Raw genomic sequence first — 19,158 nt, 5'->3', positions numbered from 1 at the left:
CAGCACCTATGGTGTGGTGGGAGCCACCATGGGGATATTCACCAATATCTGTACGCAGACACTGTCACGCGCCTATTACCTTCATGACAACGAATGCACTGCCTAGTCTCTTTCAAGTTCTTAATCCCATCCTCCTGTAAATCCACTGAAAAATATTTTATAGAAACTATCTATTCAAAACTTAGAAATGCTTTCTAATCCTTTTCAAAAGAAATGTTATTCAAAAGCAATTTATCTATAAATATGTTGTCTCTAAGTTTATTAAAAGACCTTTTGTTCCAGAAATAAACGGTTTGTTTAACTTAATTACTAAATCTAAATGATCAAATTATTCATGCAATAAAAGTTTAACAAGAGTGATTAAACTAGAATTAAATGAAAGATTCTCATTAAAAATTACTATGGATGAAGGTTATATATTTCATAAGGAATTATGAGCTCTTTCTAAAGCAAACAGGATGATCATCTTAACAAATAATTGTGGCAAACTAAGAAGAGAACGTGGCAAGCAATGCCGGGCTTGTGACCTCAGTGGCTACAGCATCCCATGCTCTTTTATTATAGACCAATCTGACTAGAAAAATGCATAATTGAATTATGGATCTAATTATGGCAAAAATATTACTTATTCATATAAGGCACTAAAAAATGTGAATTGAGCTATGGGTGCTGCACTGGACGAGACAGCTGACAAGGGTGACTAGAGGAGGAAGCAGAGGTTACTGTTTCTGGTTCTCTGCTCCATGAGCTCCCCAAGGTTACAGGGGAGATACAGCAGTAGCATAGGAAGGGCGTTTTTGTTTTTTTTTTGTTTTTGAGACTGTGTAGTCTTGGCTGTGCTGGACTCACTTGGTAGACCAGGCTGGCCTCGAACTCACAGAGGACCCCCTGCCTCTGCCTCCTTGAGTGCTGAGATTACAGGTGTGCAGCACCATGCCCGGCTGGCTGGGTCTATTTTTAATCTTACCTCAAACAATCCACGATCGACAGGGAAGAGTCTCCTTAGAACCTGCAGGGCATGTTCCTTTCCCGTAAAGAATGGCAGCCAACACAGAAGGAAAGAAGCCACAACAGTACAGCCTATCTTAATGAACAACTCAACCCTAGGACAAAGAGCAAAGAGAGGAGCAGTAAGACAGACAAAGGCAAACGCTTCTTGAAAAGTAATGTCAACATCTAATACAGTAACTGCAAATGTGACATTTAAAATGGGATTCCACTCGCAACACAGCTGAAAATTTCACAACTGTTAAAAGACTCATTTCTCCAGCCAATGGCCCACCAGCAACCTAATTAGCATTTATCTGGGATGCCACTGCTACAGGTATGAAGGGATGCAGCCCTGTCAGGCAGGAGGGAGTACTTCTAGGGGGTGGACAGCATGCTAAGCCCCGATGGTGGCACTCTACAGGCACACCGACCCACACTGACCCGGAGTGTACACTGATCAAGAGTCCTGTAGCTGTGAAGGCTTACAAGACTACAGAGCACAGCTCAACAGCTTCCTTCCCATCCACCCATGGCTAAAGCATTTCTGAGAAACCACCTCAAGATAAGTATGCAAATAAATTCTCTGAACGTACTGAATTCTGTACTTTAAAAGTCACTTACCCCTTTCCTTTGAGGCCTTTTTTAAAACACTTGCCAAGTAAGAAGCAAAAAAATGGTAGGGAGTGGTACAGTTCCATCTGTTTATAATTTAGAGCTAAACAAAATGCCAATGACCCTAGCAGGTCCCAGTCACAAGATACTCCAAGAACACCCCACAAAGCAAAGCCAAGACTCACAGAATTATATATGTTCCCATGTCAAGGAAATTAGCTCAATAATTAAGAGGCAGAGCTTACATTTTATAGAATATATTTTTGCGTGATTTGAAAACAATGTGTACAATGAAACCTTCTGAATATGAACTGAAAGCAGTAAAGTGATAAGAAATGTATACAAAGCAGTCTCAAATATACTAAGTCTTTAAAAGAGTTATAATATGGACAGCATAGCTTTGTTTCTGTTAAACTACTTCACAACAGTACTATAGTAATATGCCAAATCTAGAGAATAAAGCTATTCCGGCAACAAGCTTAGTTATAACAACAAAAAAATTGCTGTTGTCACTCTAGGCTTCTTTTATAGCAGATGTCAAACAGATAAGGAATCAAAAGAAAAAGAGGAAGAAGAGAAAGAAAGTTTTAATTAGAAATTCAAAATATGCCTAAGAAGACAAATGAAATTTAACAGAGCTGTTAATGGTAAGAACAGGGTAATTTTCTGTAAAACATAAAACAAAGATACAGAAGAAGGGATATAAAAACAATCTAACGACTGGCTTGTAAGCTCAGAAAGAAGATAAACAAAAAAGTTATTAAGAAATTAAAGAATATGAGGCTTAAAAAAAAGAATGGATCACACAGCATCCAAAACAACTGGGAAGAACACCTAGCCTCAGTGAATCACTGCACAGTTTTAGAGCCTACAAGGTAAATAACAAAACAGTAATTAGGGCCAGTGAGATGACTTGGTGGGTAAAGGTGCCTGCACCAGGCCTGATAATCTGAGTTTGAGCCCTAGAATCCCGATGGTGGAAGGAGAAAACCAACTCCCACAAACTGCCCCCTGATCGTCACATGCACATACTCACACATATACATAAAATAGATGAAAAAAAAAAGACAATAATTATACTAGTAGCGATAAATACCTGTACAATGTTCAGCATCTCCAAAGAATTATTATAAGTATGTTACTTATTGAAATTCATTTAATTCTCAAAGCAAGCTCACCAAGTAAGGGTTACTGTTATTCACATTTAAAAATGAGGGAACGGAGGCTGGCCATGGTGGTATGCACCTTTAATCCCACACTCGAGATGCAGAGGCAGACAGATCTCTGTGAGTTTGAGGCCAGCCTTGTCTACAAAGTGAGTACCAGGACAGCCAGAGCTACACAGAGAAACCTGTCTCAGAGAAGAAAATTTAAAAACAAAAACAAAAGCAAAAAACTTTTTGGACTGGAGAGATGGCTTAGCAGTTAAGAATACTGATTGCTCTTTCAGAGGACCTGGGTTCAAGACCCAGCTACCTGCGGTAGCTCACACCTGTCTGAAACTCCAGTTCCAGGGGATCTGACACTCTCACACAGACATACTTGGAGAGGAAACACCAATGCACATAAAATAAAAATAAATAAGTTATAAAAAACAAGGGAAAAATTTTTGGTGTGGTGACACACATCTTTAACACTAGGACTGGGAGAGACAGAGGCAGGTGGATCTCTCTGAGTTGAAGCCAGTCTGGTCTACACAGCAAGTTCCAACATAGCCAGGACTACACAGAGAGACCCTGTCTCAAAAAAAAAAAAAAAAAAAAAAAAAAAATCAAACAAACAAAAATAAGTGAATAAAATTAAGATTAAACATAAGGAAAAGAATACATAATTATTTTTAAAAAGTGTCGCCACTTGCGGGCTGGAGAGATGGCTCAGAGGCTAAGAATTCTTCCAAAGGTCCTGAGTTCAATTCCCAGCAACCACATGGTGGTTCACAACCATCTATAACGAGATCTGGTGCCCTCTTTCTGGTGTTCAGGTGTACGTGCAGGCAAAACACTGTGTACCTAATAAGTAAATAAATAAATCTTTTTTTAAAATGTCCCCACAAAAACTATAGAAATCAAAAGCTTAAAATTGTAATTCACCACACCTGGCTTTTTTTTTTTTTTTTTTTAAAAACATAACGATATTATTTGAAAACACCAGCTCAGAACAGTTCCTTAGGCACCAACGACTTAGATGGTGCTGGTTCTCTCAAGTCAATGAGGCAAACTTTTTACAAGTGATATTTTACAGATTTGTTAAAAACTGAACAAACAAAAGGACCTCAGAAAAAAGGGAAAATGCTGAGCTCCTTAGATTTAGCTGCTGAAAGCCAACTGCCCTAAGACGTAGAGGATCAAGGGTCATGGAGAAAAGGACAAAAGATAATGAAAGAAAGAAGGAAAGCTAGAAAAGAAAGATTCATAAGTAAGATGCATTGTGAATATAAGTAATAACTATATTGATCTTAACAAAAGGGAATGAGATATTTCTGCAAGAATATGCAATAGGAGTAAGGCTCAAGAAAACAACTCAGAAAACTGGAGCTCAAAACTATTTGAAAATAAAAAAAAGCGTTAGTTCATATTTAGAGCAAGAAATGAGTCATTTAAACTTCATATGTTTTTGGTTTCTAGAAGGGCAAAGGTCAGGGCTCCTTTGTTTTGTGTAGGCTGGCCATTCCCTCTGAAGTGTAAGAGGATAGGGGTCAGGAGCTCTAATGGACAAAGCCTTTCCCAGATTCCCACAGCTGCACAGCAGCACTTTCCTCAGCAGTCTAGGAATCTGCTTCAGGAAGCACCTTTCCCTGGCTGTGACCACTTCCCAGTCCGATAGTTAAGACCCAGACAATGACAACAGCAGTGGTTGTGCTAATGTACAGGGAAAGGTGCAAAGGACCACAGACAGCTGCGGGCAACCAAGGAATGCTACGAGCAGGAGGACATGGTCTCCTTAGAGAAGAGCCCCACGTTGGCTGTATAACACCACGTGGTCAGCCTTGAGTCCTGCACATACAGGTAACACTACATAACTGACCAAGTTGTATTTACGTACTTAGGGACAACTACAGAAAGAGAAGTCATAAATTTAAGATATGGAGCAAGGGGGAAGGTGCTTCCAACAAAACCAAGGAGGAACTGGGACTTTTCTTGACTTGAGATCAACCATTTATATCAAGTGAAAACTGCATGTAAGTAAGTGTACCAGTATATATAACAAGGGTTGATGGCAATACTGTGCAGTGAGTGTAGGTCATAATACATAAATAAAGGATACTGAAAATGTCCATAGTCGATAAGAATAAGGCCAGGATACAGCAATATGCATAAGGTGCTAGCAATCTGTAAAGAAAAGTATGGTGGATAAAGAGATCATTACTACAGCAGAGTGATGTCACTGTGCACCTAGCAAAATAGATACATCCCATCTTCCCGAGATGCTGTCTTTCCTTAATCAAAATATTCCATTTTCACAAGACACCAAAGTTTTCATGAAGGCAACAGAAAATATTTTAAGAAAAAGTAAAATTACAGAAAGGGATTTTTTGTCCGTTTCTCGAGTCACATTAGGTAGCTCTGGCTTGGAACTCACTATGTAGGCCAGGCTGGCCTCAAACTCACAGAAATGCACCTGCCTCTGCCTCCTACAATGCTGGAATTAAAGATGCCCTCACCACCACACCCAGAAAGACATTTTTAATCTAATGGCTGGCTATCTGATCACACAATGTAAAATTCTCAAGAAAGGGTACTTGATAATTATGTGAACTCACAAACTTTCCAAAACGCCTTCTAGTTGAGCCCTTATCATAAGCCAACTGAAAATTCTGATTTATGAGCTTAGCAGTAAGTCTGACATGGCATGGGTCAACAGTGTGGTACTTCTAAGTTCAGTATGTTTTGTTATTACTGGAGAGGATTTAAAGTAATTATTGTAAGTTAAACTGTTGTTTTCTAAATGAAAATTAATCAACAGAAGATAAAATATTCATTATCCTATTTACTCCCAAAGAGCAGGGCTCCCCCAAAGCCGATCTTTAGTAGGCTAGTGATAACATAAACATTGCAGAAATGAAAGGTCAGGAAGTCTTGAAACTTACCTTTCTCTTAGGTGAGACTTCATCTAAGGAGTAACAGTACAGAAGCACCGCTGGTATGTAAATGAGCAGATCAGCAACCAAAACTACAACACAAGGAAGTAAGATGAGTCACCCGGCTCTCCAAGGATCGGGCACCGCCTTCCTCCCACAGCCCTGACTGAGATCTGTACTGACACTACCCGCGGATCTCTAACAATTAGCCCTTTCCACTCGCTCTGCTTATGCCTGATTATAATAAACACTGCATCACTAGACGCTTCTCTTACTTTTTTCTTTAACAAAGTCATACGTTTAATCAATGAGACAATGAAGTCACAGTCTTGTTGCTCTGACCTGAGCTTCAAATGAACACTCAAAGCACAGCAAATAGTATATTCTCTCACGTCTGTACACTCAAAGTGTTCTACTCAAAAAGAACAACTCGAAGAAGAATCTGTAGTGCTACTATTTATAAAACTAGAGACACTTTTACTAGTCAATGCATAGAAAGAATCGGAGAGAGCCTAGCATGCTGTCTCATGAACATTAATTTACCAATCAGCAGGATGAAGCTTGGAGGTTCATAATGCGTTCCATAGCAGCCATGAGACAATAAGACAAGACAAGACCCTGTCACCCTGTCTCACAAACAAACAAACAAAAACAAAACAAAACAAACAAACAGCTTGAGAAGCCTAGGCAAGGAAGAAACTGGAAATACACATGAAGGGACGGGATGCTGGGGGACAACAGAACAGGGACAGAGGCAAATAAAAAAGAGAAAGAAACAGCAGTCTATAATTCCTTATTGTGCAGTCGCTTTAGAACAAGGAACAGCACTGCTATCCAAGAAGCCTACTGTCCTGAAAGGAAGAAGTTTTTAATGCCTAGTGCTCTCGGAAATTAGAACGGGGTGCCATAAAAGCTGTGACTCTGAAAATGCAGGAATCAGGGTGCATTCTGAGAATGCAGTCAGCAAAGGTTCAATGGAGGGGCAGAGATGCGGAAGAGGGCAGACAGACTACACAGGCTACCTCCTGGGCCCGAGATTCTGTAACAACGAAAGGGGCAGGCTAGAGTAAATGCTTAGTTGTGTCATGCTTTTAGAGAAACCAAAGCTTATTACTGTCAGCCTCCTAGAGAAGTGCACAAGGATGCTCAATACACATTGTTGGCAGGCTGGGATGTAGCTCAGTGGTAGGGGCTTGACTAATACTATAAGGTCCTTTGCTTAATCCCCAGCACCACTCAGGGAGGAGCGGGTGTTTGAGTGGACTGTTTAATGTGCAAAGAGTACAATGTATGAGGCGCCACTGAAAGGACTGCCTAAGAAAGAGTGAAGGAGCCTGGGATCAGGAACGAATGCAACAGCATGAACGGGCGCAGCTTCGGTTTCTTACTATCTAACCTAAGGCAAGTTTTCCACCTCATGCAACTCCCAGTTCAAAATAAGAGAGGGTGAGATACTCATTTCACTTGGGTGCTCATAGGATCAAGTGATAAATGAAATGCACAGAAACATTCCTTTACTCTTGGTTTAAAGCTTGCAAATGTATATACACATGCATAACTGAACAATTTCAAAGCCGCTAGAACAGCAGCTGGGCATGGTGGTGCACGTCTTTAATCTCAACATTTAGGAGGCAGAGGCAGGTGGACCTCTGTGGGCTCAAGGCCAGCCTGGTCTACATAGCGAGTTCTAGGACAACCTGAGCTAAGTGGTGAGACACTATCTCAAAAACAAACAACTTTTATCAATTTGCTCAAGTTGTTTTTTAAAACCTGATTTTTGACCCAATGCCACGTACTATTTTACCTGTGGTACGCATGAAGAGCTTGTGTGCCTGACTCTCATATCCACGTGACGTATGGAGAGCAACCCAGTCCGGATTTATAAACGCTGCCCTGCCAATCAAAACAGACACACACACACTTTATTCCTCTGAGCTTTAGTAACTAGGACATCTGAGAACACACAGGACTTTAAGAATTGTCTGATGCACTTTAAGAATTAAATATTGAAGCTTTGCTCCTTGTATTTATTCATGTAACATTCACGGAGGATATGAGACAGCATCTCATCTGCCTTGCTCATCTTCCAATAAAACCATGTAATATGCAGATGTCTGACCCTCACCATCCTAGTGTAAAAGAGAATCTAATGTCACATTTCCAAAACATACTTTGTTTACAAACTCTTGAGTTACTATAATGGCTTTAATAAACATATTAATCATAAATTTTACATAAAATTAAACCATTATTAGTGATAAATGAAGATGTCAATCATATAATACCCTTAGATTATCTTGCCATCGTGATGTTTAGGTGCTTACTTTCAACCCATGAAAAGTCACTTTATAAAACATGAAACAGTTAAAATATGAAATAATAAATCATGACAAAGTGAAGAAGTTCCCCAAATTTTTGCTGACACACTTCAAGTCTAAGAGAAATTGTGCTACAGAGGTAAACGGGGTCCCCACCAAAACAGAACTCCTCACCTGTAAACTACGTCATTAATTTTTTTAAAATTTAATTTTAAAAAGGAGCAGCACCAATTCTCAATCAGTAAATCACAAGTCCTACCTCAGCAGGCCAGTTAAGAAGCCATTTGGAACTAGTTCTCACTCACTCGGCTACTCCAGGGAAAGGAAAGCTATCTTGTATAAACCCTGCCCAGTAGTCCATGTGCAGCCACTGCTAACTTCTCTACTCCACAGCAAATCTGTCTTGCATTCTTTCTAGCCTGTCCACCACAAGCAGTACAGAGATGTTCAAATCCTGATAGTGGTTCTTAAACTTGTAATAAGATTGAAGCTACAAGCAATCACTCTTAAATAAATCAGATCATGCTGTGTCTTAGGGTATAAGTATTAAGTTATATTAAGCAAAGAACTCACACATATGCACATAGGAGACTGTGATAGGCCGTAAGCGGTGGGTAATCCAATCCCCAGTACTGTAAATTGTTATCACTACTGTTAAAATACCTGGAAAAATGAAAAGCACGATTCTATTACCATCATACAATCTATATTAGCTATGATAAACAATAAAACCAAGCCAAAATTATCTGTACCATTGTTTGACTGGTAAATTAAGGGTAATTTCTTGCCAGTGTCTCTGAGCTTCATAATCACCAAACATAGGCGGTTTTCCAGCACCTAGAATGAAAAACAAAAAGAAGTTAATAATGAACTTTTGGCATACTAGTATGGATTTCTCCCCCTATAAAAATGCCCTATATTACATGGGCAATGCAAGCTAGGGAAAGAATGCAGGAGTTACTAAAACCAGAGATGAGGTCTAAGCCCCTACTGCGAGTCACCATGTGACCATGTGATGGACAAGTTCCTTACCCTCCCTAAGCTCAGGAGCCACAGTCTACTCAGAGACCTGCTACAGCAAATATCAGATAGGTGTATACACTCAATACAGCAGATGCTCAGTAAGCAGGGCCACTGTAGCGCCACTTGGTTTGTTGTTAGTACAAGGCATGTATGACTGATGCTTTGTTTTGTTTTTTCAATTTTCATTTGCTAGCTGTGGTTGCGCACTCCTTTAATCCCAGCACTGGGGAGGAAGAGGCAAGATGATCTCTTTGAATTCATGGCCATCCAGGTCTACAGAGCGAGTTCCAGGACAGCCAAGAATACATAGTGAGACTGTTTCAAGTAAACAAATAAATACACACAACCAAAAACCATCAACATTTGGAGAGAGAGAGAGAGAGAGAGAGAGAGAGAGAGAGAGAGAGAGAAAAAGAGAGAGAGAAACATGTAGAAATCAGAGAAGAACTCTCAAGGGGGCAGTCTCTCCTGCCACCTTGCGGGATCCAGAGACGAAACTCGAGTTGTCTTGCCAGTCACCATGTTTACTTTTACTTGATGAAAAAAGCTGTCCCCAACACTTTGGTCTGAATATGAGATGTCCCCTATAGGCTCATGGTTGAGCATCTGGTCCACAGCTGGAGGAGCTGTTCTGCAAGGCTGTGGGAGCTTTCAGAGGTGGAGCCTTGAAGCAGTGGGGCAGGGCCCTGACTTGCTATCCAGAGCCCTCTCCAGTCCTCTCCTCTCGCCACTGAGATTCGGCATGAGCAGCCTTTACCCACTCCTTGACACTGTGCCTTCCCCACAGCGACTGGCCAGGCCCTCAAACTTGGGGGCAGATAAACTCTCTGTGTGGTTTCTTGTCAGGTATTTGGTCCCAGCAATAAGAACAGTAACAATGCAAATACTTGGCAAAAGTACCATAAATTAACTACCAGCACCTGCATGTATAAACTGAAAATAAAAAACTTGAGGCTGAACACAGAATTAAACAAAGGCTATGTACTGATAAGGGTCAGTCAGGCTACTATTAAATGATTTATATAAAACCTCAAAGCCCAGTGAGATGTCTCAGCAGCTAAATGAATTTGCCGCCACACGTGAGGTCAACCCCTAGAACCCACATGGTGGAAGTGAGAACCAATTACTAAGCCGTCCTGACATCACACGCCAAGTAATGCACACACGATAAAGAAGTAAATGGATGTTTATTTTAAAAAAACTTGTAACTTTTCTTCAAGGCTATAATTAAGGGGTACTAAACCTTTAATAACTAAATATTATTAGAGGATGTATGCCTACTGTATGTCTAGTGCTACATAAAATAATCCTATGAACAAAGTCTTATTATTTCCCTACTTTAAGGCTGGGAAAAGAGGAAATGATCACTCAAGAAGTAAGAGCAGACTCTAGATCTAAACCCAGCAAGTTGGCTCTAGACCTTTTTTTTTTTTTTTTTTTTAATCTTTTTTTTAAAGAGTAAGTTTTTCTTAATGGTTTATTTTTATTTTATGTACACTGGTGCTCTGCCTGAATGTATGTCTGTGTAAGGGTGTTGGATCGCCTGGAAGTAGACTCATGGGCAGTTGTGAGCTGCCATGTGGGTCCTGGGAATTGAACCTGGGTCCTCTGGAAGAGCAAGCCAGTGTTCTTAACCACTGAGCCATCTTTCCAGTCTCTAAAACCCATTCTTAACTCCTTCCCTGTCATGCCGACATAGATGACAAATCTCCATCTATCAAATAGTAAGCACCTATTTAACAAGCAGTTGTCTACTGGACTGTGAGAAAGCCCAGCAAAGTACAATAGTCACAGGGTTTCAAGTCAACAAATAAGGTAGAAATCTAAATAGCCATACAGACTTCTAACCTAGTCAAAAGGTGCACCACACTGCAGACTCTGCTCACTGAAATCTAACCCAGATTTTCTCCAGATTTAGGAAAGCTGTTTTCATCTGTTAGCTCTGTTCTACTAGTGTTCTTTGAATGCTAGAATTTCGAAGGAGACAATCTGTAATAACAAGAAATATATATACATACAGCTCTATACACTGTATATACATGTACACTGAGTAACGGGCACAAGACATGACCCACAGTACAAACACACTTGCACATGTGCAACTCCCTTGCCTCTCAGAATGAGCCATGCTGACTCATCTTTCTCTCCTCGGGATGTGTTCACCTAGTGCCTCCCAACAGCAGCTGACAGAGTCCCAGTGACTGCTGATACAGCAAAGACGCTGAGGTACCTAACGTGACACCACAAGGCTTTTAATGCAAAGAATGTGCATCCTTCGTTTCCAACGTAATGCATGCTCACCATGCATTTGCAATGATGGGCTAATTAGGCCAAGGCTGTCTGAATACTGCTTCTGCTTCTTGTCCGCCCCCCAAACATCTTTACTGTATATGGCACTTCAAACTTCTGTTTTTTCTGTTTACTGACTATTCTATACAGATCTTATGCCAATTCATATATGCTGTCTTTAAGAATCACCTCAGGAGACCAGAGAGGACTCTGCAGGTAAAGTGCTTGCCACTAAATCACGCTGGTCCAAATTCGACCCCTAGAACCCATATGAAAAGCTGTGGTAGCACACACACATCTGTAATCCCAGGGTCTCTAAAGCAAGAGAGGAGGCAGACACAGAATCATCCAGAAGCTTGTGGGCCAGCTATCCTGAAACAATAAGAGCAACTCTCCCTCAAAAAGGCTGTAAGAGAGAGCACACTCTTGGAAGTGGTCCTCATACCTCCACTTACACATACTAAAAAAAAAAAAAAAAAAATTAATCACCTCAGAGTTACATATATCTTAGTGACAGAATGTGCCTAGCATGTGCAAGACTAATACCAAAACAAAGAAACAAAATGTTGAGTTGGGTGTAGTATAAGACCCACTTCAAAGGTTAGGAATGGTAGCACACTTGGGAGGCACATTTCTGTGAGTTCAAAGCCAGCCTGGTCTACTTCAGACCAGGCAGGGCTACATAGAGAGACTCTGTCACAAAACAAATTAGGCACAGTGGTGCATGCCTGCAATCCCAGCACTCAGGAGTAGAGAAAGAGGCAGGAGGATCACAAATTCAAAGCCATTCTTGGCAGCCCAGACTACACAAACCTTGCCTTAAAAGTGCAAACAAAATCATTTCAAATCCCAAATCTCCCATGAGCCTCTCCTTACCAACTAAAATATAAATGGTTAATTACTGACTTCTCATACATGTACACTTTTACTACCATGTTTGTCATATGGCAATACTACTTCCTAATTGATAACCAAATAAGAATTTCAGCTAATAGAAACAGAAAAAAAATTGTTTTCCATAAAGTAAGCATCATGTTAGGCATGTAGTCATTTTAAAATGTACTCAATCAAATTCAACAGGAGGAGAGAAATAGTTTCTTCTAATAATTTCTTAAAGGAAAAGAATTCTTCAATGTGTTATTTACATTTCTACATGTATGAATCTAGTTCAATGAATACAAGCACTGAATATATGGGTTCTTTGGAAAGACAAAAGGAGTTAATTTTTTTTTTCTTTTTTCAGTACCATTAGGATAATAAAGTCAGACAGGATTTCAGGAAATATCCTATACCTAAAAAAAAAAAAAGAAATGAGCAAACTATCTAGATTTCCTGAAACTGCCCCAGAAGCCGTGTGGTGGACACAGAGGGATTTATGCCGCTCTCTAACAAACAGAAGAATGGGTAACGACTCTCTTCAGGGATGGGAAACAAGTTCTTACCCAGCGTCTGCCTGCTTCAATAAATCCAGCTGACACTGGCTATGAAATTAGTACTTAAGTTTTTAAAACTGCTAAAGTGCCCTCAAAGCAACCCAGAAGGACAGCCCAACTGTGCCTGTGGGAGCTTCACTCACAAGGGCAAAAGGATACCTTCCACAGTGAGTAATTCTGCAAACTTACCCACAGGAGATTCAGAACTATGCAAAGAAAACACACCAGCGTACATTTACAGAGCCTCGGTTGTGTCACATTACCAGGAAAATGGGATTGCGTAGCACTAAAAATGTTCACTAACTGCTAAATTGTTCAACATGGTGTTTAAATGGAAAGAATAAGCAGTCTGTCGACAAGGCAACTTTACAGTCAGGCCTTAAACATCCTAAGAGAAGAGCTGACCTTTTTTTTTTTTTTTTTTTTTTTTTTCCCCGTTTCTCCTCTTATTTCTGATGAATAGTAATGGTTAAGCCAAATAAAACCAACCAATTAAATCTCATGTTGTCATGCTTCCTAATCAGTATTTTGCAAAAGCTGATCTTTTAAATGACTTGAGGTGAAGGAGATGACAAATACAAAATAGCCTTCCTCAATTCCAGGGTTCTTCTAATACTTTCTTTGTAAATCTTTGTAAGAAATGACAAACTTGCACTAAATAAGAACCTGCCTATTCCGCATAGATTGTTCAATGCAACAGTATCTTAGTTCTGTGAAAAAGCAACACTAAAAACACAATGGGAATACATTTCAGAACAAAATAAAATTATAATAATGTATTTAAGTAAATTAAAATATAATAATGTATGTAAATACTTAAGTATTTAAGGCCTAACTGGTATACACATTTCAAAGGAAGAATAACTCAATAAAACTAAAGCAAGCTAACCTGAATTCCTGTACATCAGTGTGACAGGAATATGAACATGCTACCCAAAGTTCAGCCCCGTGACACAATGCAGAGGTGAAGCTGATGGAATCTGAGAAATGGCAGGCTCAGACATGGCTCTCTGACCTCTCCCTGAAGCAGGTCACAAGACCATCAAGCAAGAAGTGCTCTGGAAGCCAGGCGGTGATGGCACACGCCTTTAATCCCAGCACTCGGGAGGTAAAGAGGCAGATTGCTGTGAGTTCAAGGCTAGGCTGGTCTACAAAGCGAGTCCAGGACAGCCAAGGCTACACAGAGAAACCCTGTCTCGAAAAACCAAAAAGGAAAAAAAAAATAAAGCAGAGGTGCTCTGGAGTATCCTTACCCAAACTCGAAGGCCAGGCCCGAAGAACCTCCCTTCTGACTTTGCGTGTGGTGGTAGTGAGGTTGAAACAGCATCTTGGGTACTTCATGTTTTAAACTCTCTGTGTAACCAAGGATGACCTTGAACTCCCGATGTCCCTGCTTCCTCCCCAGAGCGGAGACAATCGTTATGTATCAACACACCTAGGTTAGGTGGCACCAGGGATTGAACCTGCCCAGTTCTATCAGACCCAGAGCAAAGCTGTCAGGTTTACCTGTTTCTTTGATTGATTTTGCACTTCCTTATGAAGGCTCCCATTTCACAGAATGCTTATACCAAACAAATCTGTTAACTTGTCTTTTGTTACGGGTGCTCTAACAGGAAGCATAGAAGGGTTGAAGGAAAACTTATTTTACCTCTCCAACAGATCCTTCCCAATTACACTCTTAAAAGAAAATAAACTAAAAGGAAACTAAAATACATCTATTTAAAATTTTAAAACCATTTTTTTTAATTGGTTTTTTTCAAGACAGGGTTTCTTTGTGTAACAGAGCCCTGGCTGTCCTAGACTCACTTTGTAGACTAGGCTGGCCTCTAACTCACAGCAAATAGCCTGCCTCTGTCTTCTGCTGGGATTAAAGGCCTGCACCGCCACCACCATGCCCAGCAACAAAAACTGTTTTAAAGATTAATTTATTATTCTGTGTGTGTGTGCACACCTTGAGTGTGTGTGTGTGTGTGTGTGTGTGTGTGTGTAGGAATGTGTGTGTGTGCCATGTGCATGTAGGTGCCTTTGGAGGCCAGAAGAGGGGCATGAGATCTCCTGGAATTGGACTCACAGGCAGTTGTGAGCTGCCCAAAATGGGAGCTGGAAACTAAGCCCAAGTTCTCTGCAAGAACAGCCAGTGCTCCTGATTGCTGAGACATCCCCATGGGCTAATTCTCTTAGCTTCCTTCCTGTCACAGCTCTTCAATGCGGGCCTGGAGATGGATGGTGACACTGTACAGGTCTAGCATGTGTGAGACCCTGGGGTCCATCTCCAGCATTTAAAAAAAAAAAAAAAAAAAAAAAAAAGGTTCTGGGCTGGGGAGAGGCTTGGTTGGCCAAGTGCTTACTGTACAAGCAAGAGGACCTGAGTTCGGATCCCCAGTGCGCATGCAGAAAGCACAGCAGCTAGCACAAGCCTTCCATTCACTAACTTACAGAAGCTGCTAAGTTCTGTTGCTATGAATGGGCACCTAGGAGTCTTACGTGGCTCCTATGCAGGCCTCCTTCGTTCTGTCTGCTTGCCTGGTGGTTGACCTGAACCACATAACCAGCTGCATGAAACAATATAAACTTGGTAAGCGCGCAGCAGCCACCGCACATACACAGTCCCACTTGCCCCTCCTCACCCTATCCCAAATTCCAGGATGCTTCTAGAACCAGCTCTTAAAACCAAGTATGATCTTAGGCTAGCTAACTGTCAGCCTGAATCATTTGTCTATGCACATGCTCTGTAGTCTTCCACCCCTCAAAAAAAGCCTCAGCTTTGCGTCATGTTTTCTTGTACCAGAATGTTCTTCTCAACCATTCTTTGCCTAGTAAGATCTTTTAGAATATACTTAAATATTACACACCAAGATTTTTCTCATATGAATTAGAAAATATGAAGTGTTCCAAATCTAGTCATTTTATTTTAATTTAAATATGATATATATTTGTATACCTACCCTGCCCATCAAGCTGTTATTTTCTCTAGGGAAGATAGCATTTATCATTCTTTATTATTATTAAAGCCTTAATAATTACCAAGGCTGGGGGGAGGGGGCACAACTTTAATCCCAGAACTCGGGAGGCAGGCAAATCTCTGTGAGTTCAAAACCAGCCTGGTCTACAGAGTGAGTTCCAGGACAGCCACGGCTACACAGAGAAATCCTGTCTCAAAAGAATAAAACCAAATCAGACAACAATAAAAATTTTACCAAGACATCACTTTGGCTACACAGCAAACAACAACATTTTGGAGGGTTTAATTTTTGTTGTTGTTGTTGCTATTTGTTTTGTTTGTTTTGTTTTAGACAAGCTCTCATATAAACCTGAATTCCTGACCCTCCTGCTTTTACCTCCTGAGTGCTGGGACAGGAGCTAAATAATCTAATGTGCCGGTTCTATTCCTACATTAAAAAAGCACAGACCATATGTATTATTTGAACTAACAACCCCTTAAGCAATCTGCTGACACATGTATTGGCATTCCTACCTTATATAAAAGCTCAGGGAAATAACTTCCCCAAGATCAGGCAACTAATAAATAAAATACCTAAGATTTGAGCCCACGTTTTACTGCAGGACAGTCAAGTGATTTTTAACTTCCCCACCAGTACAAACTCATCTGAGGGACAGTGGCAGAAGAAAAGTTGTGCATGTATGGAACCATGACAATGGCTCATTAGTTGTACCATCATAATACAAATCCACCTGTTAGCTGTTTTGGTCAGGTCCTCTTCTTTCTCAGAAGCCTCAGAACAGCCACAAAAGCACTGACTGGAGTCAAGACAGCACACATGAACCCGGCCCTCATTTGCTAGTTCTCGTTATATGTATGTGTGCTTTGCCTGCTTGTGTGTATCTGTTTACCACATGTACATGGTGACCATGGAAACCAGGAAAGGACACTAGACCCTTTGGAAATGGAGCGCCAGCCTGGCACCAAGTGGCTGCCAGGAGCTAAACCCAGACTGCTTGAGCCACCTCACCAGCCTACTTTGTTTCTTATTCCAAATGATGTTTAGATTTAGTAGGACAGACAAATGATAATTCTAGGCTAAGAAGAAATGGTCCAGTATCAAACCAGGACTGTCTCCTTCTGAGTTTGCAGAGACAGTACCCTATCTTCAGTGGTTACTATAAACACTAAAGAAAGCAGCACCAAGCATCAGTAAACACTTGGAATACACTCTCATTGCTAGTAGGGCTATTCTGTCTCTTTACCGCCGATTTGTTTCCTACAGTCTTTTTTATTACCAGGTAAGTCTTATGTAACCCAATTTGCCTAGATAAATGTATAACCAAAACTTAAGTCATTTCCAAAAAATGGCTATGTTGAGCTACATCTTGTTTTTTTTTTCCTCTCCCTAAGCTATTTCTCCACAGACACAATCAATTTTCATTGGTTATTTTTCCCCTCCCAATTTTATTCCTTTTGATGCCATTTTTAATCATAATTATTTTTTAGTTTTTTTAGGTCACTGTTAGCACTACATACTGATGACTGTATTTTCTTATGTTTCTGTGCATGCCTGCACTCTCTAGAACACTGTACCTGTTCCATTTGCCTAGCAAATTCTGGTTGATCCCTCAAACCCTTAAATCAGACACCCTACCTGAAGTCCGCGCTGGTGCGCTTTCATCAGTCACTTCAGTTACCCCTGCACCTCAAACATAAGTAAATCTTAATTGTGAGACCTTACAAAGGCTGCTTGTCTATCTGAAACTGTGCTGTGACATCAATACTCACTTCTTTCTTCTAGCTCCTAGCCTGTGTGATAGCTGCAACAACGCACTGAACACACGCCTGCAGAGTTAAATCTGATCCCATTGCTTGGTTTGGCCTTAGTCTTCTCCACCGCTCTTTTCTCTCTTGATCTAGTACTGTCCCTCTCTACCATAAACATCAACAATCGAAAACCTCTGGCTCCAAGGTCATCTGCAAGGACTAGCTCAAGACATAATCACATCCAAATTAAAGTACATTTTTTGTTTTATCATATCCCAAAGTATATATACTTTTTAAAGACTTATTTATTCTGCCTGTATGTGTGCCTGCAGGCCAAAAGAGGGCACCAGTTCTCATTATAGAGGATTGTGAGCTACCATGTGGTTGCTGGGAACAGAACTCAGGATCTTTGGGGAAACTAACAATGCTCTTAACCTCTGAGCCATCTCTCTAGTCCTACAAAGTATGTTTACTTCTTACACTTTTTATTATAATTAGATACATGTATTTTCTTGATGGGTGTTTTTCTTTTTTCTTTTCTTTTGGGTTTTTGGTTTTTGTTTTTTTGGAGTTTTTTTGTTTGTTTATTTGTTTTGGTTTGGTTTTGGTTTTTTTGAGACAGGGTTTCTCTGTGTAGCCTTGGCTGTCCTGGACTCACTTTGTAGACCAGGATGGTCTCACATTCACAGAGATCCACCTGCCTCTGCATCTCAAAGTGATGGGATTACAGGTGTGCACCACCTCGCCTGGCTACATGTATTTTCTTAATCATAACAATAAAGACTCAAATTCTTCTACTGCAGTCAAAACTATGAACCGTCATCAAAACAAGCAAAAGCAAACCGCTCAGAGGAACATTCACCAATCTTCACACAGGAGAAGTGCACGACCTGAGTACGGATGAAGAGAAATCGTCCACCGCACTGTGAGTCCTAGGAGGACCACAACTGTCATCCAGGACCAGCTCTCCATAGTTCTTCTAATTTGGGGGCTGAGGACAAAGGCCAGGGCCTGAATGCTCCCTCCTCTGAAGTCAGTCACTTGTCTCCTCCTTCAAAGCAACGTCACCATCTCTGGGTGGAAAACTGATTGTGTCTGTGGAGAGTAAGAAGAAAAGAGAACCAACACTTAACACAGCACTGGAGCAATGAACTCATGAAGCCACTCAGAAAAGTGGGCAGTTTGGGGGGTGGGGGACTAGGAGAGCTACAGAGGGCTCCTTACCCGCAGGATTGAAAATAAACTGCAAAAGGCGGTTCTCTGTGAAACGAGATGCAATGTGTCTAAAGATAGGATAGTCTAAAGCCTGTCCGAACAACGCAGATAGCACGCCCCATCGTCAGCATGTCCACCTACAGGCACGCACCTGCAATTCAACTCCAGGACTTGGGAGGCTAAGACATGAGTTCAAGGCTAGCCTGGATAGCATACTGAGACTGTGCCTCAAGAGCAAAGCGACCACAAAGCAGGGGAAAGGGGTAAATTATCTCTGGTAAAAAGAAAAAAAGAAATTCTGTCTTTGCATTTAGTTTTATTTTTACTTCCTTCTCTCAAGCCATCTGTGTACTAACCATACACGGCAACTCTTTATGGGAGGGAAACAAACTTTTAAAGGTAAATTAATTAATAAGAACAACCCAAATCTTAGAAAAGAAACATCATCATCATCATCATCATCATAATAATGATGATAAATGATAATAA

The 19,158-nt window shown here is 40.7% G+C and overlaps 1 protein-coding gene across 1 annotated transcript in view; it reads right to left on the bottom strand.

The window, feature by feature from the left end:
- Alg6 (ALG6 alpha-1,3-glucosyltransferase) overlaps positions 1-18,491 on the bottom strand; it is a 31,210-nt gene extending 12,719 nt beyond the window's left edge. The window contains exons 1-8 of the mRNA XM_051164678.1: positions 18,345-18,491; positions 8,751-8,835; positions 8,572-8,661; positions 7,485-7,573; positions 5,690-5,772; positions 4,867-4,931; positions 1,612-1,797; positions 968-1,103 (exon numbers count right to left, since the gene is read on the bottom strand). Coding sequence (XP_051020635.1) covers positions 968-1,103; positions 1,612-1,797; positions 4,867-4,931; positions 5,690-5,772; positions 7,485-7,573; positions 8,572-8,661; positions 8,751-8,835; positions 18,345-18,426 — 816 coding nt within the window. The 5' untranslated portion in view covers positions 18,427-18,491. The remainder of the gene's footprint in view (positions 1-967; positions 1,104-1,611; positions 1,798-4,866; positions 4,932-5,689; positions 5,773-7,484; positions 7,574-8,571; positions 8,662-8,750; positions 8,836-18,344) is intronic.
- Between the last annotated feature and the right edge of the window lie 667 nt (positions 18,492-19,158).

The sequence above is a fragment of the Acomys russatus genome, chromosome 2, assembly GCF_903995435.1.
Source record: "Acomys russatus chromosome 2, mAcoRus1.1, whole genome shotgun sequence".
Lineage (NCBI taxonomy): Eukaryota > Metazoa > Chordata > Mammalia > Rodentia > Muridae > Acomys > Acomys russatus.
Note: the sequence above shows the minus strand (reverse complement) of the source record. Positions and strands in the feature narration are given on the sequence as shown.